This window comes from Electrona antarctica, assembly GCF_951216825.1.
Source record: "Electrona antarctica genome assembly, chromosome: 10".
Taxonomy (NCBI): Eukaryota; Metazoa; Chordata; class Actinopteri; order Myctophiformes; family Myctophidae; genus Electrona; species Electrona antarctica.
The window spans coordinates 50,839,105-50,865,985 of NC_136791.1; the positions used below are offsets into that span (position 1 = coordinate 50,839,105).

The window sequence follows — 26,881 nt, forward strand, 5'->3', positions numbered from 1 at the left end:
TTGGTGGGACATGTTCCACAAAGACTGTTCTAACACAACAATACACTATAACAAGATGATGATAATAAGAATTTTAGATTTTTATTGGAATTTATATCAACAGATATAAATTCTCTTTTGTTCCACTGTCAATCAAAGCACTCAATAACAGATAACTAACTACTGGGGGGAACGGGGAAGACCTTATGATGGGAGAGTGCAATACTGCAATACTTGAACCATGATATATTTGCACAGCGTGGGTAGGATTATTATTATTTTTTTGTTCTATGAACTGTATTTTTTGTACTATGAACTGTGTGTGTATGTACAACGCTGTCTCTTGGTGCCCAAGACAAATTTCTCCTCGGAGACAATAAAGGCTAATTGAATTGAATGTAACTAAGTATAAATGCATGTGTATGTCTGTCTTTGTTCTCCAGGATCCTGGGGACTCAGCTGGTGTGTTCCAGTGATGAAGGTTTCCAGTGGTATGGCACCTCAGGGACGGACACCTCTACTAGTCAACCATCAACGCCCAAGGACAGCAGTGTCAAAGCCCAGGAGAACGATGGGGGTGGCACAGAGTAAGCAGCGCTGGCTGGCTGGCTGGCTGGCTGGCTGACTGACTGACTGACTGACTGACTGACTGACTAGGTGCTGCCACACCATCGAAAGAGCTGCGCACGTTCTCGGCTGCGCGCAGCTTAAATTCCGAGTTTTTAGACAGCTGGTGGATGGAAAAGAAGCTCCACCTCCGCGGACTTTTTGCGCGACGGCCAGATTCCCGGAAACGCTCTCCTCCGTGCAAAAAGTCTGCGGAGGTGGAGCTTCTTTTCCATCCACCAGCTGTCTAAAAACTCAGAATTTAAGATGCGCGCAGCTTAAGAAGTGCGCAGCTTAAGACCGTTTTGCGCTAAGGTGTGGAGACGGTGACAGACTGACTGACTGACTGACTGACTGACTGACTTAAAATTGGAAGACAAGTTCAACTTCAACGTTGATGTATTTGTCAAACTGTACACAGTCTTTGATCTTATCAAATATTCTGGACTGCTTAATGGGGCCTAGATAGGGATACATTGATTTTCCAGCAGTAGAAAGTACAAATACATAAAGTAAAAAACTTTATTATTCATGTCAATTTCATATAATCAGGGCAATACTGAAATGACATTACATTTAATTAGTTCATGAAAGTCACAATAAATCTTGTAACATCTTTCTACCCTGACTGTCTTACAGTTACCGGCTTCTGTGACAGCTGACTGCTGTTAGCACATCAATTATGGATGTCCGCTGGTCGGCTCTGTGGCTTTGTGACCTAGATACCGTGGCTTGTCAAAGGATCAAGTCTGTTAGCCAAAGTCCCTCCTGTGGGTTGGCTGTGATAAATGGTTTCTGTGACTGCCCCGTTCGCTTGAAGCACAGCAGTCAATGCCACAGACTAAAAAACTTCTATTCAGATTATGTATTTTATTAGACAGACTGTGAGAGAAAGGCCAGTGGCATTTCACAGTCTAACACTAATTATTATATAGTTTCACCTTGCAGACAGTACAAGCATATGCACAATTGATCATTTGTATATTGGAATTTATACTAATGTCAAACTGATTTTCATGTTTTATTTTCTGACCATATACACTGACACCACGGCGCGTAAACAGCGCCTCAAACTGTGACTCCGCCCACAAAGGGGGGAAGTTGTGATTTTCGCTTGTTCACTGCAATGCAATTTGCGGCATTTTCAAAACAATATTAAGCAGAGTAGCGATTATCAAACGTATTTGCAATGCCATACGTTGAAAGATCTGTTGCCCGTGGACAAGGCACGCTACCTACGCAAGTTAGATAGCATCGGCATAGATGTTTGTCCGTATGTGATTAAGGATTGGACCAAGTTGCATTGGCAGCCATAGAAAATTCCGGGGTAAATTCTTACCCCGGATGTGACGTTTTTGGGCGTTCCTGTCTAGCGTGGTGTCAGTGTATCCCTTCATGTGTTCATTCTGATACTGAACTGGGGAAAATCTGCTTTTCTTCTATGATGCTCCAGTTTCATGGAACAATCTACAACTCACACTAAAAATGTATACCTCAATATCCTATGGACAATTTAATGATAACCTGCTGTTAAATATCCCTACCTCACTATGTAACGGTTTATAACTTACACATTTTCAGCTTTGGTCTTATTTAGTTATTTCTGTCTTTTATATCTGTGTGTGTCTTTTTGGGCGGGGACCCCTTTTGGTGTTTTAACTAAGCATTATGTTATACTTTAGCTATTGAAAAATAGCAGATCTACAAGCTCATAGCGCGCCACCGAGTGGCGCGCTATGAACTTGTAGGTCTGCTATTTTTGAAAAATCGTGAAAATGCGGCACAAATCTTTGAATATATATTCTTTCAGAGCGAACATTTTTCTTATTTCGACGTCAGGCCTAAATGGGTTAATTGGTGATTTTAATGTACACAGTAAACCTCAATGCTCAATTCCTCAATACCCATGAACTACAGTGCTGACTCATCTGTACGTGTCCTGTCTTGGATTAGGTTGAACGTGCAGGGAAGGAGAGCTGTATTAGTCCAGTCATCAGTGGAGTCGGATGCTACACCTGGGGACCCTGGTGGCATTAAGAGTCATGACAGGCCCAGAGTAATTGAAGCAGAGGGCTTGATGGAGGAATACCTGGCCTTTGACTACAGAGACCTGTGAGTCACGGAATATCATCACAATACTTAGAATTAGTATAAACAATTTAATTCAAATGTGTGTATGGCTTAATTTTGTCCAATGTCATGAAAAACTACTGAACGTTACTGGACAAACATGAATAATCTAGGCAATACTTTGCAAATCAGTATGTGCTTTAACAAGTGCACATTCAAATGTCGTTTATTTTCATACCATATTTAAATAAGTTGAATCCAATGTCTTCCTCAAAAGTAGAAATGGGGAAAACACGCGCACACACACACACACACACACACACACACACACACACACACACACACACATTATCATAGTACTTTGAGGCCAGTAATGTGAAAAATGTGACGTCATAATACCAGGGGTATCATATCCCCAGATACAGAGATTTGTGGATTTATAGATATTTCTGATGACCTGACAGCATTTCCTCTCAGCACTGCACTCCCTCAGGTCCTAGGAGATCTGGTGGTTCTCGTGATATGTGGACACACACACATCACAGCCAGATACTCAGAGATGACGTGCATTAGTGCAGGGGTTCTCAACGTTTTTGCCCCCCCCCCCCCCCCCCCCCCCTGACCCCAATACAAATTGACCGCTACAATAACCTTAATAATAGAGAAAATACATCATAAATAAATACTGAGACCAGATATAATCATTAGGGAAGGTGTATGCATGTACTATGTCCTCACTTGCCTCACTCCACTGGCTACCTGTTAAATTCAGAATTGATTTTAAGATTTTATTATTTGTTTTTAAAGCCCTTAATGGTTTGGCCCCCCTGTATCTATCGGTCCTAATGGACCCATACTCCCCAGCCAGGGCCCTGAGGTCAGCTGACCAGCGGCTCCTGACCGTGCCAAATTCTAATTACAGGTCCAGAGGCGACCGTGCTTTTTCAGTGGCCGGCCCCAAACTCTGGAACTGTTTGCCCCTATACATTAAGTCTGCCCGCTCCTTAGAGGCTTTTAAATCTTTGCTTAAAACACATCTTTTCTCCCTGGCATTCAATGTTGTTTGACCTAGTTACCCTGTCTAAATACTTGTGTTGCTTCAATGTTGTTTTACTATATTGTTTGTGTTGATTGTATGCTTGTTATATGTTCATGTACAGCACTTTGGTTGACCTTCCGGTCTTTGTAAATGTGCTCTATAAATAAAGTTTGATTTTTTTTTTATTTTGATGTGTACTATGTAAACTTTTAATTTCCATTTTCCAGCCATTCAGTTGCAAAAAAACAAACTATTTTTTTTTAATAATCTGGGGACCCCCCACAATAATTTGGCGACCCCCTGAGGGGCCGTGACCCCCAGGTTGAGAACCCCTGCATTAGTGCATTTATATACGTAGAATCGTAGATAACTAGTCCTTTCTAGTGATTACTGACCCTTCCTCATTGCTGTTGTGTGCAGAGATGATGAATCGGAGAGGGAACGTTCGGAGTCGGGCCCGAGGCGCCACTGTCTGCCTCCTGTCTCACCGTACCGATGCCGGCGTCAGGCCGTCCTTGACCTGCTGTTTGATGACGTGTGGAGACAACTGGTTGGTTGGATGGAAGAGCTAGTGCAACGGTACTGGGAAGGCTGTGTCTCAGGTACAGGGATGTGTTGAACCAGGTTGTATTTAGACCCTCCAGGAGGCAGATTTTTTGCAAAATACATTTTACTCCTACAGGTTTTGCCCAAACATCATGGCAAATCATCACACGTTATCGCTATAGTCATGTCATCAAGATGGACCTGTCCTGGTTCACTTCTACTATCTGGCCTGACGGAGAACAGTGCTCAGAGGAGCACATTTCTCTAGTTATTTTTAATTTATGACAAATTCCCTTGATTACCGACTTCAATGGCAAACTCTTCATTGATGCATAGTTCATTCTAACTAGAGATGTCCCGATACTGTATCGGTATCGGAAAAATATTGGTATCGGCTAACACAGAAATTGTGGTATAGGGATCGGATCGGAGATGAAAAAAGTGTATCGTGGATATCCCTAATTCTAACTGTAGTTTAATCTACAGATGATGAGAGAAACTCGGTGACCTTCAGCCTCGCCCAGCCGGACGCACAGAACCCCTTCATGTTGCTGTCTACCCTGCCCACACTGCTGCCCAAACTGGGGCAGAGCAGGGTGCCTCAGCTTACAGCCGGCCTGCAGTCCCAGGTCAGTTGACGGGCCAGTGGCCCTGTGTGAGGGTCAGTTCATCTTCAGTGGAGTCAATGGATGGACTACCTAAACCGGCTGTAATTCAGGAAGGATTTATTTTAGACATTTATTAACAGTGATTCCTGAATTAGACTAAAGTGAATTAACAGCAATCCTGGGCGGCACATAAACAGTAAACACAACATTGCACTTGCAGTCAAGCACTAGACCAGATAAATGAAAGTTGTTACAGTATCCCATCTATTAATCAAAGACTTGGAAAATATTATCATACTGTACCGTAGTCACTGATGCATGTAAATGCAAGTTGTCTTTTTGGTATTGATAGCTGTGGCATATACTATATAAAGCACCTCATAGTGTCACCAGCTCAGTGGCCTTGTGGTTAGAGTGTCCGCCCTGAGACTGGGAGGTCTGGGTTCCATCCCCGGCCGGGTCATACCAAAGACTGTAAAAATGGGACCCAATGCCTCCCTGCTTGACACTCAGCATCAAGGGTTGGATTGAGGGTAAGTCCCTGCGACATAATAGCGTCATGTCCAGGGGGTGTACTTGTACATCAAACTGCCTCACGCTACAGAAACAGGAGCTAGGCTCCTGCCCTATGGGCCTCATGGCTCGGCAAGGCTATACTATACTTATAGTGTCTGAGCGATGCAGTCTCTTAGCACCTGCTCACGATGCTTCCACAATCCACTCTCTTGATGGCCAACATTTTTTCATTCCTGTCTATAGTCCCTTTCTTTCTTTTTCAATGCTGACAATTCATTAACCTGTATCACTGTTGTCTTTTTCCCTGTATCTGGTTGTTTTCTGTCACTTTCTTTGACCCTCTCAAGTGTCTTTCTTTCTCTCACAAACATTTATTCTCTTTCTCTCCCATTTGTCCTTCTTCCTTTCACATCGTCTTCCTCCTGTGGTCATACTACTTTCTTCCCTCTCAAAGAGCACACGGTCAATGGGCTCAAAGCACAAGTCCAGGCGGAAATCGAAAAAGCAGAAAAAGCCACCCACTGTATCTGTATGTACTGTAACTCTCTCACTTAGAGCCAAAATGTCAGTGCAGTGTATGCGCGCCATCCATTGTAACTCACTTTTTTTTTAACCCATTCTGACCTGAGATCAGATTCTAAAAATGTCTTCTACATCCTGACAGTTTTCTGAAAAAGCTATGTTTCTATGTCAGTCGTTCTTCGATTTTTCAAAAATAGCAGACCTACAAGCTCGTAGCGCGCCACTCGGTGGCGCGCTACGAGCTTGTAGGTCTGCTATTTTTCAATAGCTAAAGCATAACATAATGCTAACACCAAAAGGGGTTCCCGCCCAGAATGGGTTCCTAGTATAAATGTGCCTTTAAGATATAATTATTAAGATATTAATCAGTTTTCTCTACATGTTTTTACTTTGTCTTCATTCGGGCTTTCCTTACATATCTCAACAACAATGCGTAGCCAGATTAATGATATTGTGACATCTAAAATTCAATGTAGTTGCCAGAACTGCAGCAAACTGGCCAGTGACAAACCTGCACCTGCTGCTTTGAAAACGTGATCGTGATACCCCGAATTTATGAAGGACTGGCCTTACGTCTTAATTGTTTTTTTCAATCTCGAAATTGCTTTCCAGCTACATTGAAATTGGATGTCACAAGACATATCGGCAGGCAGAGCTCTCCGATGTTCCGGCCATGCTAGACAACATTTTGGTCATTGGCCCTTTGTTGTACTACTACCTATCTAACAAACACCCCCCTCCCCCACCCCACCACCACACCCTCTTTCCTTTCCCTCTCAAACTGTCTCTCCATCCCCCATTTGCTCTTTCCTTCGTCCCCCAGCAGGGCAGCAGGGCACCAGGCACTGGAGCAGTGGTGACCCACCACAACTTCAATGACCTCATCATGATCCACGGCATCCCGCTACAGCAGAGGAACCTGGGGGTGCTGGACAGATCCCAGTACGGTCGTTAGTAGTGCTGCACTTAACCCAATAAGACCAATCAGTACTTCTCACACTTTCAAGATTTTTCTAAATTGTTACAAAATCAGCAGATGTGTTTTATAGCGAACACAATATTCTAAAATGGCACAGATGCTTTCCCGGTTTGAATGGGTTTTTAACGGTGTATTATGATGTCTGTTGTACAACCAAACAGCACATGTAACACAATCGTAGAAATACATGCCAGAGATAATGTAATTTTAACCTCGAAATGGGTAGGTTGGGTAGATTGTTGCCTATTTAGATGGATATTAGTAATGTTGTTTGCTTGTGCAGAGATGGTAAGTTGTTATTATTTAGATGTAGTTTAGACAGATGCTGTCCTACATAGTTACTTTGTGACACTTAGCCTACTCTAATTACTTGACTGCTTATTGGTTGACTAGGGTTCACTTTACCATCTTGCACCGTGCGAGTTGCTCTTGGATAAGAATGTCTGCTAAATTTCTAAATTGTACAGTAACATTGTACTGGCACTGGTTTAACACAGTGGTTTACTGTCTGAAACCAAGGCGATAACACATTGCATAGCATACTGTTCAATTTGAAAACAGGTGTTATTTTGTACACGCGTCGTAAAAAATAACTTGTCATTCATAGGGGTACTACAGCCAGTTGGCAGCAGGAGTGAGTGCACCAGTTATCCATTTGTATCCATTGTTGTCCATTAATGTGTGACCTTTCCACACGTCAGGGAGCCAGAGCCAGAGAGGGTGTCCCATAGACCGGGCTCCAGCGTGGTCCCTTCTAGCAAACCACGCCCACGCCGGGGGGCCCTGGAGCAGAGCTCCTCCTCGCTGTCCCGTCCGGCCCAATCGGCGCGACGTAGAAACCCTCCCCCCCGCACGCTGCTGCCACTGGTTCCTAGCCTGGTTCAGTCCAGTGCAGCGGGATCCATGGACGAGGTCGTCCGCGGGACGCGCCTGTGAGTGCTATGTCGCCGGAGCAGCCGGTTCTCCTCCGTTTTAACCTCCACTAACCCACTCCCCCCGCCCACCCCCTTCTTCTCAGCCTAGCTCGCCTTCTCCTGTGGTCTCTGAAGTGCCAGAGATTACTTTGACGGCAGTTTGCCTTTCAACTTGTGCCTGGTGGCACTCTGCTCTGAAGCAGAGTGTGTGTGGGCCGTGGGGGGGCTAATACAGTAGGATGTGTACCAGTACGCTGTACTTTGAAACATGAACTTGTCATGAACCACATGATGAATTCCTGTTCTGTTCTTTGACTATATAGAAGTGTCTATTTGTAGGTCTCTAAATGTTTTGATGAATTGAACATGGTGGACCCTCTTGTAAACAAGTGTAATGCTTAATTGGGTCGTCCACTCACAGTTAACAGTCTTTGTATTGAGTTTGTGCTTGAAATGTACTGTAATTCTGCAAACTGTTAATAAATATTTCAATCAATCAATCAATCAAAAAACAGGTGAACGATTAACGGGAAAAGGTATTTCAGTTTTCATCTGATGGAGATTCCATGGAAATTGTGCCACAAAATCCAGTGGTTGTGGAAATGATGAAGGTTAGATGTATTGGCGATCAATGTTTTTGCTCTTTAGTGGGGTGTACATGATTTGAAATGTGGGTATTTGTGTGCCCACTTCCACAGACCCACGGCCAGTGACCGCCTGACCTCTCCATTGATGCCTCTTAGCAGGAACATTCTCCTACCTCCCATTAGTACAGTAGAGATAGAGTCCTCCCACTCAGGCCAGCATTTGAGACTCATACAGGTACAGCACTACTCGGCTAAACTATTTACAGTAAAACACATTGTTAAAGGACCACTTCACCACTTTTCAACCTAACTTCATATAATAGGTCCTCACTAATAATCATGATAAAATGGCACGATTTTGTCTGTGTCTCATAGGAGGGCTGTGGGCAGTTTAGAAACCGTCTTCCAGTGACATCATCATTAGGCAGATTATTTTTTAAACAAGATTTTTTTACAAAAATGTTTAGATTTTCATTATCGTGAGAACGATGGCTTCCATTTTCGCATTGCAACTTTTCAGGACTAGAAAGCCTGCAGTTTTTATTAGCTTGTATTCCCCATTGATGATGTCACTGGAAGACGGTTTCTGAACTGCCCTCCTATGAGACACAGACCGAGTAGAACAAAATTGCGCCATTTTATCATGATTATTAGTGAGGACCTATTATATGAAGATAGGTTGAAAAGTGGTGAAGTGGTCCTTTAAGCACCGTTAATGTGCTGGAAAACTAAAGAAGTGACATTAATGGTATTGTTGCTTTTTGTTTGGATAGGGCAGTGACTGGAAAGTGCAGATAGAGGATGAATGACATGATGTAATACATATCCTGAACTAAGAATTGCTGTTTGGGGCTAATGCATTCACTGTTTAGGTCATGAGATGTGTCATTATTAACTAACCTTTATGAAATCTGGTCATATGATTTTAGACTGAGCCAAGGTGTGAAAGTGAAACTAGCTGCAGTTAGCATCTTATAAACTCTCGTCTAAGCTAAAAACTGATTATTTGGAGACTTTATTTAACCAGCCTTTGTGTACAACAATCAGAATCACGGGGTGCTTTATGTCTGGGTGTTTCTGTGCAGCGTCAGAGAGGCTCATCCAGCCGCGCCCACAGTGCCGTGACAGATGAAGTGGGAAACACACTCCCAAGGGATCGTCACCACGTGTTCGACGTCTTCTCCCGTCCCAACACTACACATACATACAGGGTAGGATGCTGTTTAACCCATTTAGGGGTGACGTCGAAATTTTAAAAATGTCTTCTAAATCATGACAGACAGTTTTCTGAAATACCTATGTTTCTATATCAGTATTTCATGTCAAGGACCCCAAACATTATATGAAATTGGCCGCTGACCCCCATCTGAAAATATGTTGTTCCAGGGACCCCCCAGAAGCAAAGATTTGAGTTAAAAACGTTCACTGTGAACGAATATATATTCAACGATGTGAGGCACATTTTCATGATTTTTCAAAAATAGCAGACCTACAAGCTCATAGCGCGCCACTCGGTGGCGCGCTATGAGCTTGTAGATCTGCTATTTTTCAATAGCTGAAGTATAACACAATGCTTTAAACACCAAAATGGGTTCCCGCCCCAAAATGGGTTAAACAAAACTAAACCTTAATAGCTTGGAGATTGAGGCAACATTTTGACCTAATTGATCACCAACATCCAACAAGTTCATTCTACGTACATACATACATTCAGATATAGATAGATCATTTATGCTGAGTATCTTTTTCTGCCTGGTAGATTTTAATGTTGTTTTGATCCATTTTTAATCTAATTTATGTGATGAAAGTGCAAATTCTTTTAATGGTTAGTCAGTGAGTTTGAACTGGAAACCTCTTGTTTCCAGTCAGACACTCCGTACCGTCGCTCCTTCACTGTGCTGGACAACATCGGCCAGGGGCGGCCAGGCAGGGCTTCTGTGGCCACAGGTCAGCATTTCGGCTCTGATGTCTAACCTTCATTCACTCCATTTAGATTCACTTATAGAAAGTCTGCCACTTGGAGAGAACCTTACACAAAAGGCAGCAGTCATTTCTTAGTGCACCAATAAATGTGTTCCATTGTGTTTATTGACTGTATTCCTTCAGACTCGCTTGGCATTGGTGTGACAGGCATCAGTCTGGGCATCAGTAGTTCTTCTTTCCTGGATTCATTCTCTCATCACCCTCTGGGCCACTCACCTATTGAGGATGAAGAGGAGCCAGACCCAAAAGGTCCCCTCCCAGGTAAGTAGAGTTGAGGCATAAATGAGCATTTCCTGACTGATGGTTTCCCACTGAATGTATTGCTGTTATTTTGAGATCTGAATAGTGAATGCCCCTATTCACTATTGATGGCTCAGGAGGTAGAGCAGGTCGTCCAATGATCCCTGGGTCGGCGGTTCGAATCCCAGCTCCTCCTGTCCACATGTCGAAGTGTCCTTGGGCAAGACACTGAACCCTACATTGCCTCCAATGAGTCGGTCGGTGTGAGCTCGCCACCATTGGTGTGTGAATGTGGGAAGTGAGGACGCTGGCGTCGACTGTTCGCCGCTTCACCTCCCAATGTATGAATGAATGAATGAAGTAATGAACCATTGTAAAGTGCTTTGAGCACTTGGAAAAGCGCTATAAAAATGCAATTCATTATTATTATAAATACATTATCTATAATTACAACTCGGACATTTCTCAGAATACACACACACAACTAATTAGGGTGCCATGTGCAGTGCGACGAGTCCATTAACTCAGGGGTTCTCAACCCGTGGGTCGCGACCCCTCAGGGGGTCGCCAAATTATTTTAGGGGGTCCCCAAATTATTTTCAATTTTTTTTTTTTTTTTTCACGATTTTTCAAAAATAGCAGACCTACAAGCTCGTAGCGCGCCACTCGGTGGCGCGCTGTGAGCTTGTAGATCTGCTATTTTTCAATAGCTAAATTATAACAATGCTTAAAACACCAAAAGGGGTTCCCGCCCAAAATGGTTTAAGGTTATTGTAGCAGTCAATTTATATTGGGGGTCGGGAGGGGGCGGGGCGGGGGTCCCGAGACATTGCCAAAGCATTTTCGGGGGTCCCCGGCCAAAAAGGTTGAGAACCCCTGCATTAACTCACGTGTCTTTCTCACACCTCTGATCCTCTTTAGCTCGACTGGTGCCCGTGTCAGTCCTACCACGGGCGTACACACGAGGGGGTATTTCATCAAGAGGCAGCAGACCTGGTTTGTAGCTTCAGCCCGCCACCGTCGCTCCATTTTAAAGTACACAACACAAACTCTTGCTACACCCAACTGTGCCCTCAGATTTTTGTCTTTTCTTTTCAGCAGTAGCAGAATACTGTTTTGTATTATACAGTATGGTTAGTGATTTTATTCATCGATTACCATTTTGTTTTCTAGAGGCCTATTTTTTTATGTTGGAAATTCAGCTTAGGCAGCTGCCAAAAGCGGTAACTGTCCGGTTAATTCTCACTTTTTAAGTACGTAGGTGCTGGATGTGTGTGAATTTGGATGCGTGTATGGCTTAGATGTATATTTGCGTATTTATATTTGAATGTACTGTATGTTGCGTACTGTCCTCTGTGGTTCGTCATAATAACAGTACATGTCTATGCAGGCCATGACAACTCAACAGGCACAGAAAAGGACAACAAAAGCTGTTTTTATACTGGACAATGATTCATCAGGCTGTTTGGAACTGTCTTTTTCATAAAAGGACAACTTTCAATGCCTCTGTGTATCACAAGATAAGCACGGACGCATACAGAACCTCTCCCGTACCGTCGCACGAGTGGGATTAGACACCATCTAAATGGAAAGCTTCCAGTTACCTTTCCCACATGCTCTCCCTGTCCGTCAGTGATCATGGCTTAGTTTAAGCCATTTTGACCTGAGATCAGATTCTAAAAATGTCTTCTAAATCCTGACAGTTTTCTAAAAAAAAAAAGCTATGTTTGTCAGTCGTTCTTCGATTTAAAAAAAATAGCAGACCTACAAGCTCGTAGCGCGCCACTCGGTGGCGCGCTATGAGCTTGTAGATCTGCTATTTTTCAATAGCTAAAGCATAACATGATGCTAACACCAAAAGGGGTTCCCGCTCAAAATGGGTTAAGCTCTTGGAGGCATGAGAAGGAATATTGATGCTGCATTAGCCAGTGACAGACTGCACTGTAGCACAAGCCATGAGGATGCTGTATTGTATTCATTGCAGGCGGCACCTCTTTAGTCAGACAATGTCAAGTTTAGATTCAATATAGACACGTTATTACACTGTTTAGTTAATGTTTTATGTTCTTTGTACTTCAGGGAGAGGAATTTCAGAGTTCCACTCTGTGTACAGAGTCAAGTGTGTGCTGCACTGTATGTACTGTCGTACATTTTAAACTATTCTCATCCGCAAAGGAGAACTCGTGTTGACTTTGGTTGTTTAATGAAGTCTGTGACACTCAGTCCCTCCAGGCAGAAGATTCTATTCTCTTGTTCTTACTTAACTGGAACAGTAACATCAAGCTACCTGCAGAAAAGGTGTTTCTCCCTTCATTCAGTTATTACATCAGACAGCCTTGGTAAACATGAAAAACGAAGCTTGAAATGTAAAGTTGTTGTTCTTTAATGCATCTCCTTTGAAGTTTAACACTGTATTTTATACAAAAGAATAAAGAGATGCATACAAAAATACTATATAAATGAGTTTGTCTTCTCTGAAGTTGTGGAATATAAATGCTCATATTCAAAGAATAAGAGAAATAATAGGCAACATTTTGATAATAATAGTATGACATACAATGCAATACAAATGCCGTTACATATTCACATTAGAGGTCGGGTGTAGGACGAGCTGTGACGTGTGAACAGCTTTGGATGTAAGCATATAGCACATTAATAATACAACACATTCTATTTTAAGTGCTCCTATTGCTCTAAGGTCTATTCTGAACCAAGAAAAGCTGCCAACATTACACAACTTCATACTGGTTTGCTCTCAAAGTAAGTTCACTTTTTTCCTCTTCTTACTTTCTGAGAGCTTCCTCCTTTTTTGGAGTATTTTGCTTCCAGGTCAGACAGGAAACCGTTAAAGTTCTGCTCCCTTGATTTCTGCCGTTGCTGTGAGATGAGTGAAAAGAAACACATACAGTATAAATATTATCCACTGGTAAAACTATTATCTTTTGATTACCATCACATGCATCTATGCGTGTTTTACCTTTAGTATCATCGCGAGGCTGTCTTCCTGTTCACCGAGTCCCATCTCTCTCTGCATCTCCTCAGCTTCCTGTCTCTCTTTTTCAAACTGGGAGGAGAAACACAACCACATTATTGTTTTTGTTCATTGAACATCAAATTATACAATATACAGCTGTAACAAGTGTCCCACAAACATTTTCCTATATTGGTAGGTCCTATGCATTGCCTGCGTCAAGTCAAGTCAAATACAATACGTGTTCACATGTATCTATAATATACTGTAGTGCAGCGGTGCCCAAAAGGTAGATCGCGATCTACCAGTAGATCACAAAGGCTGTGCAGGTAGATCACATGACGTCCCTAAAGAATATTTAATTTAAATATACTATAACTATTTTTGGCATCTGCCACTTGAATTAAGTTGACTTGATTCATTGACATAAAAAAGCCTGTCAGCTCAAACCCACAACAATACTTTGTTTTCAAGAGTGTTGCTGCGCACAAATGTCGGTATAATTACAAAGTAAATACAAAATCTCTACCTATTCCATTTCTCCCTTCCCATTCCAATAAGCCTATCTCACAGAATTTCCCCGCCCCCCTAAATACGCCCCCTTTCGGGGTTAGTGGTGATAGCGTGACGTCACTCCATAGACACTACATGTTAACCGAGGTAATTTAAGAAGTCTACAACTTTTGTTTTCTCAAGGTAAGGTTTGTTCTATCTGTTCGACCTGATTTACCATCTTGTTTGCTTCATAATAATATTGGTCTGTCACATTTTTACATTAGAAAATGTACTTAGATTCTCCAGAGAAAAAAACGTGTAAATGCTCATGTTAAAGACACCACTATTTACCGGAAGTGGCCGTGGAAAGCGGGCTGTGAGATAGGCCTATTGTATTTGTCTTACATGTAATGTCAGCGCCGCTATTCCAAAGCCATTTTCAGCAATGGTATTATAATAGTTTTCGGTGGGTAGATCTTGTTGAGCTGGTCATGTTGAAAGTAGCTCTCAAAAGTCAAAAAAGTGTGGGCACCCCTGCAGTGTATACGTGTGAATAACAGTCCCCTCTCCCCTGGGCATTCGACCCCAATCGACACCGTGAAATCCCTCACCCTATTCTGCCGTGCTTTTTTCTTCTTTTCACTCTCCTGAGTGAAGGCAGCGAAGGCAGTGACCTCGCCCGCCTGGATGGCATCAGAGATGATGCCACGGAGCCTGGGCTCGTCCTCTTGGGAGCAGCAGAGCGCAGAGTCCATGATGATATCCATGTTCCCTTGGTGCTGGACGTAGAGCTGGATGACGTCCTGGTGCTCCTCATCCGAGCCCTTGTATTTCTGTTCAAACTCCAGGATGTCCTGCACTGTGATCTGAGAAAGACAACACATGGATTAATAATGACACAGATGATAATGACACAGATGACATGCAGTACTAGGTTCTCAATAGGGATGTCCCGATACACTTTTTTCGCTTCCAATCCGATCCCGATACCTCAATTTCTGTGTTAGCCGATACCGAATACCGAATACCGATACCAGTGTTGTGATCTCATGTTATGTTTATAGCTATATCTCGTGTTGTGTTTATAGCAGACTCATCACTCAAATGTGCACTTGCAGTTTGGGCAACTCCTATGCAAACTCCACATGTCCCAATATTTTATTTACCTGCCATAGTGTCAACCCCTTACCCCTGTGTCGGATCGGTGGTTAGACTGCCATATTCACCGATACCGATATGACCCGATATGACAAATAAGGGCCGATCCGATACTTTTCCCGATACCGATACAGTATCAGGACATCTCTAGTTCTCAAGGATGCATGTTTATGTGTATTTTTACAATTCTCAGATAATTAAAAAAATTCAACTATTATCTCAGTCAGACTAATTTCATCCATTTGCTTTTTAGTACAGAATGGCTCTGCAGCCATCTATGTGCGTGCGTCCAGAGACCAGAGCTAAACCTTGTCAGCAAACTCGGCACCAAACTTTGTATGCACATACTGTCAGTAGGCAACACATTTTTTCCCCCCCATGCATTTTATCCCTTTTTCAAATATCTAACTTTAGTTGTGCTGTATAATGGAAGCTGTGACATCATATGAGTGAGAGAATTTAAACCGGCCTGGAACATGCACAATGACCTCCTTAAGGGTCTCTCTCAACCCTGCATGATGTCATACATACCGGTAGTTTAATTAATTCCTAGAAAACAATGACCGTGTGAGCCTGTGAGGACGTGTGAACACATTAACCCATTCTGGGCGGGAACCCCTTTTGGTGTTTTAACTAAGCATTCTGTTATACTTTAGCTATTGAAAAATAGCAGATCTACAAGCTCATAGGAACTTGTAGGTCTGCTATTTTTGAAAAATCGTAAACATGCGGCACAAATCTTTGACTATATATTCTTTCAGAGCGAATGTTTTTTTTATTTCGACGTCAGGCCTAAGTTAACAAAGAGATCGAACATACAGCATCTGACTCATGTGTGACTCAGTGATGGGTCAGTGTACAGTAATTAATAATCTGTGGTCCATCATCACCTTGGGGAACAGCAGCCTCCAGTCCTCCTCCCAGCATCTGGGCATGTCACTCTCTTCATCCACCACACCCTGTTCATCGTAAACCTTCCTCTGCTCCTTGTCACTCAAAACAGAATACAGCTTCCCCAACACCTGAACAGATTAAACATAGATAGAACTTTACGTTATTTATCGCATTGGGGAAATGTAGGTATTTCAATAGAGGGTATGCGCATGCTTAAAGTGAATGGCACATCGAGTGGCAAAGCAACATGCAAAGTGAGTTTAACATTGTTTAATGCAATCAGATAGGACTTTTCTGTGTGGATGTCTGGGCTGTCAAGGCCAGAAAGTAGTTTTTTGCCACTCAGTAGGCGTTCCTGCATAACTCCCTGGTTTGATGATTATGTCACTCGTTTTTTTTTTAAAGAAACACGCCTATAGAGGGTATGCGAGTGACATATGCGAGTGACATGACGCAGTCACGCACACAGGGTTCAAATTCACGGAACGCAGCGATGTCAGCGATTCAGGCTGGAACACGGGTCAGGCTAGCTACAAGCCTACAATATAGGGCAGGCTAGCAATAACAACAAGCTGTCAAACAGACTACCGTAATGAGCTTTGTGTTTGACAGATAGATCATCATACACATTTACAGTCGATCTACCTACCTGAAACTTGTCCGTGGCCCGCGGGTCTTCGGGGGCTCTGTCAGGGTGAATCTTCAGCGACACCTTGTAGTAGCTTCGCCGGAGCTCTGCGTCCGTGGCTTCCTTGGCGATGCCGAGTACGTCGTACAGGTTGGAGGTGCTGAACAACTCTTGGCACCGGGCAAGAAGACCCATTCTAACGGTTGTTCAGCGCGCGAGAACTGAATTAAATACCACTTAGAAGTTAAGCGGTTACTTCCTTTCTTCCAGGAAATAAAACGTCTGGGTTTCCGAGGCTAAGCGGTTACTGACTCCAAACCGTGAAGGTATAACGTTGGGGTTCTAATTAGGTCCCGAAAACCTTCTCAAAACATCTACTAATGTTACAGAATGACACACAATATGATATCGTTCCTCTCCTCTCAGTTTCCTTGTCAATATTTGGCGCGCTGGCCTGGCGTCAGTCACGTGAGAGAGACTACGTAAGAAACGTGCTTACGCATACGCCTGTCGCCCGCCCCTTTATGGATTGATACACTAAAGGCGGAGAAAAGCATTGAAAAGAAAGACAAAAGTAGGCTACAGACTACAGTTTAAAATATGAATATGAGTATACATATTTCTACTTGAAGTCATAGATTGGGCTTGCTTGACTATTTAGTGTAATTATAAACTGCTAAAAATAAAAAATATATTAAGTTTATTGTAGTCGAGAATAAACCTTGCACAGTGCTCCACTCATCCCCTGTTGTCAATCCCAGTGGAGAACAATTCGGAGTCACTACATAATATTTGTTTACAATTTACCGGGTAGGTAAATTAGTAAGCAAATAGGCCTACTCTGCAATGCTTACCATCTTTTGACTTCAAGGTCACATTCAGGTACGTAAGGCTTTGTTTGTTACTGCTTTATTGTTGACTACCTGTCAAACCAAATTCCAAAATAACGATACCATTCCATTAGATTAGAATGTTTGCATCAGTCATGTCATTTCATTGATTATAGACTTTTGATATACAGATACCCTAGTTTTTATTGGTGCATTGGAAGCAGCACGTACAAGAATTACATTAAAGACAATGAGGCAAGTCACTAACTCATTTTCACTGCTTCATGCAAAAGCAGAACACAAACACACTGACTTTGAGCTAAGCGTCTGTAGATTGCACCCATCTGTGTTTATAAGCTTGTACAATATGCATCACTAAAGACACACTGTATACCCCCTATCTCTTCTGTTTATCCAATTACAGACCCATCTGCTTCTGTTGCATATTTGGCACAGTCTTTGTTTTTAGTTTTTTTTGTAATTTATTTTCTGTCATCAAAAACCTTTTCCGTACTTTGTACTACTCAGACACAAAATATAAGCATTTGGACAACTGGCACGTCATTACATTATAATGATCAACAATGAAAAATAAAATAAAACGACAAGAGCACAGGTTGTATTAAATGTTATGAATTTTGCTGGTGTGCGAGTCCCTCTATGCTTTCCATCCACAGCCTGCCCACTCTGTGGGTAACATTCTAAGAGTTTGAATATAACCAACCTTGTTATTTTTAACAGTCTCTCCACATCATTCTAATGGCTTTGTCATCTCCGGTGAATCAACAGTCTTTATATTATGTCCTTGGCTGAGGTGTCCCCCTGTCCCCCGCACTCCCCCTGTCCACCCCAGACTGGGGACAGTCTAATAGCCTCCTGTAGGGGGCAGTAGCTCAGCATTCCTTCCTGGTCCTGACCGTCTTGCTGACATACTTGATAGGGATCCCCCAGCGTCTCATTAGATAGACATCAAACACATAGCCCATACCAGGCTCCAGGCCCCCGATCACAGCCGTGGTGACGGCCCGTCGAGGGTTCAGCTCCTGGAAATATTTACAGAGAACCCTCTCGGTGTCGGAGCGTGACTCAGGCCCCAGGCAGGGAGCGGTGGCGGCGGCTCCCTCTGTGCCCCCTTCACCCCTCCCTACTTTGCGACGGTACACACAGTACAGGCTCCGCTCCTCCGTGCCCATCCAGGCCAGCGTGATGCTGTTGCAGCTCCGCAGCCGGTTGAAAGACTTTATCTGCAGGGTGGAGGGCAGCGAGGGCACTCCTCTGCGGTGGTAGGCCGAGGACGTCTGCATCTTGACCGAAGCCCTCAGAGACCCCGGCAAGGCCGGCGGCTCTCCGGCCGCGGCGGTTCCTTCTCTCTCGAGGTGGATGACGTAGGACGGGCTGCCCTCGAGCCAGATCTGGGCCAGATCTTCGCCGACCGCGCGAGTGGCCACGACCTGACCTTCGCTGGACACGGTGACTTTGACCTTTCGAGCCCCTCCGCAGCTCTGCAGGGTGAGCAGGCCACTCTGCTGCCAGCCCCGGGGCCGGAAGCTGAAGAACTGCTCCGAGTGAGAGCCGCGCTCGCGGAAGTTCACCCACCGCAGCTCGCCTTCCCTGAGCGGGGTGACGGCCGGCTGGGCCTCCTCGTGAGTGTGAGCGAACATCCCCGTGTACGCCGCGTTGGTTCCGTTCGGCCTGTCGATCACAAAGACGTCGAAGTAGTACTGGGTGTCCGGGAGCAGCTCGGAGACGGTACACACGCTGTCTGTCCCTCGACAAACACATTGTAGGTCGGTGTACTCGTCGACGGGGTCAGAGGTGGATGGGTCCTGCAGAGGCTCCGAGTACGTATCCCACTGCTCCCACCACCAGTCTTTAAGAATCGGCCACGCTGTCACTTTCCTCTGCTTCTCCTTCTTTTCCCGTTTGAGATCTTTCTGTTTCTTTTTACCGATGCCCTCTCGGGCCGCGCAGAGACTCGGGTAGTTGTGCTTCGTGTTGACAAGGACACAGTACTCATAACTTTTCTGGGTGTGTGGGAGCTGGCTTAGTGAGGGACTAGGCACCCAATTGAGGGTGACACTGGTCATCCCCACACCCAGTGTGTGAACTCTAGGGTCCGCTGGGAGCATTGGGAAGGCCCCTGAGGGCCCTGGTCCTTCATGAAGATACACTGAAGCTTTGGTGTCCTGCTCCTTTGAGCGTAACCTTAGGATGTAGATGGAAGCAGGGGTGTAGGAGGGACCCATGTAGGTGTTCACAGCATTGCCCGTATAGGTGTGTAGTTTGTGTTCATTGCCAGGTCCTCGCCACCAAACCTCTGGCATGCTCTTTTTTGTGTCCCCTGTGTGGAAAGAAACAGTAGTTTCATTAGTCTCATTTATGCAAAATGACGTAACGTAAGACCAGAATTTACATTTTAATAAGACATTTCTTCCCAATGTCTGGTCAAATAAACAAGCACATTTGTCAATGCTAGTTGTTGAGTTTACTTAAAAAATAAAAGTTTTTCAAATTGATTTCCAATTCCATTTCCCGTAAGCCCAGAAATCCTCCCTCAAAGGAGACCAAATGTTACACAATCAAAGTGAATAATTCAGGCTGGCAACGGGGAACCTTGAGCTGAGGGTCTGAATGATTTATGTCTCACTTTATAACTTCATAAGTTATAACCATGTTTTAGCATAGTACTGTAGGGCTGGGCAATATGGACAAAATTAAATATCATGATATTTTTGACCAATACCTATATTGATGCATTGCTGATAATATTGTACTGTGAAGATGATGTCAATATCTTTTCATTGTTCTAAAATAGCAAAAATAGTCGATCTATGTGACACACTGTGAGCTTGTAGATCAGATATTTTCACTCGAAAATAATGCTTGAGTGATTAAAACCAGGACAATCCCAGACAATATCTAGTATATCACGATATTGATATAATATTGATATACAGTAATATACCGGTAATTGCCGAGCCCTACATTGTAACATACCCTGTTCAGTTAGGTGCCTTTGCAAAGGAGTACTGGGTACAATTATGTGTTTCCTGTTGCAGAATATAGTACAGACTTCAGATATGTCTTGCAATATTTAACTTTGCTTCTCAAAATGTACTGTAATGTAATGTACTATCTTGCCAGTACAACAAATTAAGAGAGTATCATGCATAGCATGATAGTAAATTCCATGGTTTATTACATTTCTACCTCCCAGTCCCGGCAGAGTAGTTTCAGAGCAACGGATTGTCTTTCCCTAATGGGACTGATCGAGGGTTGAGGGTTGATCACCTCGGCTCGGTCACCTGAGTGAGGGGTATGATGTTGCAAGACCCGAAACCCTTGGGATACATCACTGAGGATACGTCCCAGGTGCATCCATGTGATGTAGTCATTTTGGCTAGATTATTATGTATGCCACTACCATTGTCTTGACTCTAGACTAGAGTAGACCCTGAGTAGGTGCTTGAGTTGACTACTATTCAAATCTAAAGACTCAGTGCTCAGTAGGACTCAGGTTGGATCAGTGCCAATCTGATTCAAATGGCAGTCATCATCTCCTTGTCTGTCAAACAGATAGCAGGTGATATTTGGGAGAATGGCATCTCCCGGACCCTGGCTTTGAAGGAATTCCTTGTTTGATTCCATGCTCAAAATTAGTGATGAAGAGATTTAGAGTGAATGGCTTTTCAAATACTTGGCTCTGCAGTAGAAATGCTTACTGTGAATCTTATTATTGTAACTGATGCAAAGTGAATCTTATTAGTTTAGCTGATGTTTGTGACAAAATACTCAGTGAGTTCAGAGTTGCTATTTGACAACTTTGGCATTGCGAGAGTCGCAATGACGCATGATGATCCTAAGTTACTATGTGTTTCCACAGGTCTCCCTTTCTTGCTTGAGTTGCTGCATATTTCCCCTACGCCAACACCTGCAGCGTGACAAGTCAAGGTGCTGAGCATCTATTCTGAATAAATAATGAAGAATAAGGTACGATACAAATGAAAAAGAAATGGGTGAATGTTAGCCTGACATGTTAGGCTCCCACGTGCATCAGTCTGGCCATGCCAGGCTAGAGGTTCTGTGGCCTTTTTAGTTTGTGTGTCAACTCACACTGCAGAGTCTTGAGAGGTTTGTCCTTGAGGTTGCGGGCAGCCAGGCTCCATTCAATGGGAAGATCACATGGGCTGACAGTCACAGACATCATGGCTGCCTTCTTCTTCAGTGTGAAGTAAAGCCTTTGGAGAAAGACAGATAGCATTAATCTGTAAGTACTTTGGTGGTTTTCACTTGGATTGTCAAAAAGATAATTTCCATTCAGTCGCAGAGGTGACAGATGAAAGCACATTGCTGTCATTGAAAGCCATGTGACATTCTTTTGTTTTCGTGATGCTTTTCAGATAGTGTGCGCTGTTGTTGGTGTGTGTGTGTGTGTGTGTGTGTGTGTGTGTGTGTGTGTGTGTGTGTGTGTGTGTGTGTGTGTGTGTGTGTGTGTGTGTGTGTGTGTGTGTGTGTGTGTGTGTGTGTGTGTGTGTGTGTGTGTGTGTGCGTTCCAAGTTACAACTTGGAAGGTTTTGTCATTTCACATTTTTGGGGCGTTTGTCAAATCTTTGTCTATTCTGCTCACCTAGAGTACATGCTGATCAGTCATTTGATAGCGGGCCAGGAGAGGTGACCTGATTGTCAGATGATAAGGCTGCGCTAAGTCTTTCAGATGGTCGTCCATTTGCTGCAACTGTCTGCATTCGTGCTTTGCATAAAGAGACAATGATGACATAGGACCTCACTGTGATTTGATCATTCCGGGACCATACGCTGTTTGTTGATGCCGGATTTTAGATTTGCAATGCATATTAGATAGTAGTTCAAAGGCAAGAAAAGGACATTTGAAAAGCAGTGCTATAGCATTTAGTTTTTGTTTTGCCTATATATCCCAAACAACCCCCATTCACCCAACGTAGATCTTATTATGATGACCTTCAGTCCACCGGGGCGAAATTCTAAATTAATGTCCTGAGGTGAATAACTAACAAATATGCACAGCCCACATTTCCAACATAATAATTTGTTTCAGCCAGGCACCCTTTATTAAAATTAATTAACCGCATACGATTCGCTAATAAAATATCCATTTGTCCATTCATGGACATCATTACGCTTAATATTCTGCAGATGGCGTGTTTCCAAAAGGTGGCGTGACACTACCATTGTCAAGGGCACTTTGTAGATTATTTAATTAAATGATTCATTTCCGGTTGGTTTTCCCTGTATTATTTGCTGCCTGGTTCCGCATGACTGCGCTGGCGGACGGACCCGCTGCACACAGGGAGCTGTGTTTTCCAATTTACAGCTCCCAGTATCAGAGCCATAGCACTGGCACTGCTCACCTAATTTAAAGCCAAGTGGGCTTAACTCCCTCCCTCTATCTGACTGTCTCTCCTGTGGTCCTGCCTCTGAAAAGATGATCAGAGAACAGTGACGAGAAGAGCATCGTAGGGCAAGACCAAAATGTTAACTTTCACTTCATCAGGGGCGGCAGTGGATCAGGAGTATCTAGACTATAGTATCTCTTGGAATCTTGGAAGTGTCCTTGTACAAGACACTCTAATGCAGGGGTGGGCAGCATATTCTTTTCCAGAGGGCCATACTGGCTTCGATAAAGTGACCGAAGGGACGAAATGTGAAACACACGTGCTGATTATATTAACCCATTTTGACCTGAGATCAGATTCTAAAAATGTCTTCTCCATCCATTCGATTTTTCAAAAATAGCAGACCTACAAGCTCGTAGCGCGCCACTCGCGCTATGAGCTTGTAGATCTGCTATTTTTCAATAGCTAAAGCATAACATAATGCTAACACCAAAAGGGGTTCCTGCACAAAATGGGTTAAAGTTGCATGAATTTGGTAGACACAAAATGTACGTGTCACTCTGGTGTACTCCGAGTACTGATGAAGTTACATAAAACCATCTCAATGCACTCAACTTTTAAATTGGCCTAAATCATGTCTTGCCAGTTGTCTTATATGCACCACTTCATAGATCATTGACACCGTTGCATGACTGAAGGCAGACTGACTGTACACGTGCATATAGTGTTTTCTTTGGAGAAACGCAAATTCGGAATTCACCATTTACCATCCATGTGTAACATTTCATTAGACAAATCTCATTTCATTTCATCAACGTCCCAATTTCGTGATGTAGAAGCAGCAACTGGCCGCGTGTGTAACTAGAATGAAAAATGAATGAGGACATTGATTCTTACTGATACCTCTCTAACTGTGTTAACCCATTTTGGGCGGGAAGTGGGAACCCCTTTTGGTGGTAGCATTATGTTATGCTTTAGCTATTGAAAAATAGCAGATCTACAAGCTCATGGCGCGCTACGAGCTTGTAGGTCTGCTATTTTTGAAAAATCGAAGAACGACTGACATAGAAACATAGCTTTTTCAGAAAACTGTCAGGATGTAGAAGACATTTTTAGAATCTGATCTACCCTGCTCTTGTGTGTATAAGCCTACCTGCGGGTTCGTCCTTTGGGAAGGGGTATGGTCGTGACCCTCCCCTCTGGTAGCCATGCAGTGGGGCGAAGTGGCACCTCATTCTCGGGGGTCAGGGATGAATGTGCCTGGGGCCACGAGGTACCACAAAATAGTGCCACGGCCACGCTGAGACACCATGACAGGGATGTGGGTGTCATCCTTCTTTCTCTCTTTGGTGGTCGCTCTCCCTCTTGCACTCTCTCTTACTTCCTCTCAGATGTCGCCCAGACACTGAAAGGGCAGGGAGTTAAGGTCAGCAACATCCATCAAACCACACCAGCAACATGCGCGCACCCATGAATGCGCGCATGCACACACACGCGCACATATGCACGCACACACATACACGCACATATGCACGCACACACATACACAAACACACACATACACGCTACTTAGACCGAATTATTCATGCAGGGAGAAAGAAATTGCCATGCTATATTACTCTGATCTGAATTGCCCAGCTTGACATTCACTGGACGAAATTACATTTCAAAACATTCAAGTTTTCAGAAGTCGCTGAATTTTACATTTTGTGGCTGTTGGGTTGAAAACTGTTATTTTCAGGAAATGGAAAAAAGAATCTGTGTTCCAATGGATGTAGTTATTAGTTAGTCACAAGCTCTTCTTAAAACTTGTCATTGATTAGATAATTACACAATTCACAGATAGACTTAACCACTTTCAACCATTTTCAAAAATCTTTCCAAATCTTTCAAAAATAGTGAAAATAGCCCCTCTATGAACTGATAATGCAAACTAGTGCATTTGATGAAAAGTAATCATAAAAAGATGAAACATACAGGGTTTCTGACAGCGACAATTTCTATTTATAGTACAATGGAAGTTCAAATGGGATGTTGTTTCCCGCAAAGCGAGCCTTTATCACAGGCTTGAGCAGCAGCCTTGTTATCAGGGGAAAGTGATGCCAGCTTGAGGAGATGCACACAAACAACACCTGGAGGGGCCTGTAATCTAATCATTGTACACAGATGCCTTGCTTGACAACAAGCTACTGTACCACAGGAGGAACTCGCTTCTGATTAAGCCTGAGTAAAGCCTGTTGCCTTGTGAGCTTGTAGATCTGCTATTTTCGGTGCACTGCACAACAAAGTATAAATCTGGCTATTCTCCCACTTTCTGTGTCTCCCACTGCCTCTTTTTCTTGTATACAAATGTGTCTCAGGCAAAAGCGTGACTGGTGTTAGAGCCCCTCCACTCTACATCTCGCACATGCACATGCGCGCACACACACACGCACGCACGCACGCACGCACGCACACACACACACACACACTCATATATATATATATATTTCGTAATGTAGGCCTACAGTACAAAAAATTCCTTTCTTCTGTTGAATAACATGTGTGCATATGTGTCGTTTACCAGGTGTATTCACGGTTTATTGCAGCTCTCACACAGTTCTGGCTCTGGTCCCCAGAGAGAAGGCGCACCGGTTCAAAGTCACACAGCCTTCACAAACCCCACCCCCAACTGCTCTAACAATGTCTATTTTTCCGTTCCCTTCTCAGAGCTGTGCCACCTGCAGATCAGATGACAATCATGGTGCAGCGTGGGAGGGAGGGCAGCTCAAGGTACACATCTAAAGTCTGTTGGGGTTTGAGGGAGAAGCGGAGACCCAAACTGGCTACAAAGTAGCGCAGCTGCCCCCTGCCTCCCCTAAAAGTTGAAACATGGAGATACAAGGTGTCTTCCCGATATAGCAACGATATAAAGCTTTAACTTGGAGACGTGCAGTGTGAGAGAAGGAGAGATTGAGGAACATTTGAAACGTGTGAGGGAGTAAGTGCGGGTTATGGAGAGAGAAGAAGCCGGGGAGCGGGAGAGGAGGAGGTATAGAGGATGGGTGCTGGAGTAACGAGAGAGAAATTGGAGGAGGGATGATGCAAAGAGAATGTCAGAATGGGGGGGATGGATTTATTGCCAAGCGACAGCAGGCGGTCAAATGAAGTTGATTGCTGTTTACTTTAGACCCGTGTCCAATGGGTTCTAATGTGTCACACTACGCTCAGGCTCTGCTGTTCAATCTTTCAGCTCCTCTCTCACAGTCTCTGCTCTTTTTTTCCCCTTAAACCCCCTTTTTCCTTTCATTCCATTTGATAAAGATGTGTACACGAAAAAGCGTGGCGGGCTTGTTTCTTCCAAATGCGCCTGATGCTGATTAAATATATATACGTTTCCTCAGCAAATTACGGCCAATTGAATTTTCATATGGCAAAAAAAGGCTTCTCAGAGAGAGAGCAAGGAAAACGTCTTAACTACCACCCTCTATAAATAAATACACACTCCTCTGTAAACGCAGGAGCTCATGACTTTGATGGTCGTACTCACACATTCGCAATTCTCCTGTTCTGATTTAAGTCTCGTCTCGCATTTATGTATCGCCTCTTCGCTCCATTCCCTAGTGTTTAGACTGTCAACTGACTGGAGTTATTCTCCGTACTGTTTAAAGGTATATTCAGTGATTTCACTTAATTCAAATATCACTTATTTTTTCTTATTTTTTGGATAATCCTCCCTACTATAAAGTGTACTGGCCATATAAGAAGTTCCTCCCTGTCCCCAGTGAGCCCCTGGGGTCAAAAACCCCTAGTTTCGGTTTGGGCTTTGGGTGGCAAAGCCTTCATCCAATCAGAATGAGAGGGGCCTTCCTCCAATCAGGATCGAGCGGGGCGGGCCTTGGTGCGCGTGCTGTTGGCCTGTCGCGTGTCCCCCCACTGTAGAGCGTGCATGTGCACATCTTGTT

At 43.7% G+C, this 26,881-nt stretch overlaps 3 protein-coding genes across 5 annotated transcripts in view; 1 reads left to right on the forward strand and 2 right to left on the reverse strand.

Annotated features, from left to right (window-relative positions):
• Positions 1 to 25,755, forward strand: part of fam149b1 (family with sequence similarity 149 member B1) — a 31,125-nt gene extending 5,370 nt beyond the window's left edge. The window contains exons 5-15 of one of the 3 annotated variants that reach the window (XM_079513135.1): positions 423 to 566; positions 2,539 to 2,697; positions 4,115 to 4,296; positions 4,727 to 4,869; positions 6,710 to 6,828; positions 7,567 to 7,797; positions 8,478 to 8,601; positions 9,452 to 9,577; positions 10,232 to 10,313; positions 10,473 to 10,610; positions 25,647 to 25,755. In XM_079513135.1, coding sequence (XP_079369261.1) covers positions 423 to 566; positions 2,539 to 2,697; positions 4,115 to 4,296; positions 4,727 to 4,869; positions 6,710 to 6,828; positions 7,567 to 7,797; positions 8,478 to 8,601; positions 9,452 to 9,577; positions 10,232 to 10,313; positions 10,473 to 10,610; positions 25,647 to 25,672 — 1,474 coding nt within the window. In that variant the 3' untranslated portion in view covers positions 25,673 to 25,755. Of the gene's footprint in view, positions 1 to 422; positions 567 to 2,538; positions 2,698 to 4,114; positions 4,297 to 4,726; positions 4,870 to 6,709; positions 6,829 to 7,566; positions 7,798 to 8,477; positions 8,602 to 9,451; positions 9,578 to 10,231; positions 10,314 to 10,472; positions 10,611 to 11,510; positions 12,277 to 25,646 lie in introns of those variants that run through there. The other 2 variants (XM_079513133.1, XM_079513134.1) reach the window with 2 other exon arrangements.
• dnajc9 (DnaJ (Hsp40) homolog, subfamily C, member 9) lies at positions 12,955 to 17,215 on the reverse strand. The gene is made up of 6 exons (XM_079512301.1): positions 17,008 to 17,215; positions 16,757 to 16,959; positions 16,104 to 16,235; positions 14,667 to 14,921; positions 13,567 to 13,653; positions 12,955 to 13,466 (listed from the first exon to the last, which is right to left on the reverse strand). Exons 2-6 carry the CDS (start codon positions 16,928 to 16,930, stop codon positions 13,356 to 13,358), a joined length of 759 nt encoding a protein of 252 aa, XP_079368427.1. The 5' UTR covers positions 16,931 to 16,959; positions 17,008 to 17,215; the 3' UTR covers positions 12,955 to 13,355.
• ndnfl (neuron-derived neurotrophic factor, like) lies at positions 18,459 to 24,269 on the reverse strand (the record flags this gene model as incomplete). Its single annotated transcript, XM_079512145.1, has 3 exons — positions 18,459 to 19,906; positions 21,679 to 21,803; positions 24,091 to 24,269. 3 exons carry the CDS (start codon positions 24,267 to 24,269, stop codon positions 18,459 to 18,461), a joined length of 1,752 nt encoding a protein of 583 aa, XP_079368271.1.
• Positions 25,756 to 26,881: the final 1,126 nt, after the last annotated feature.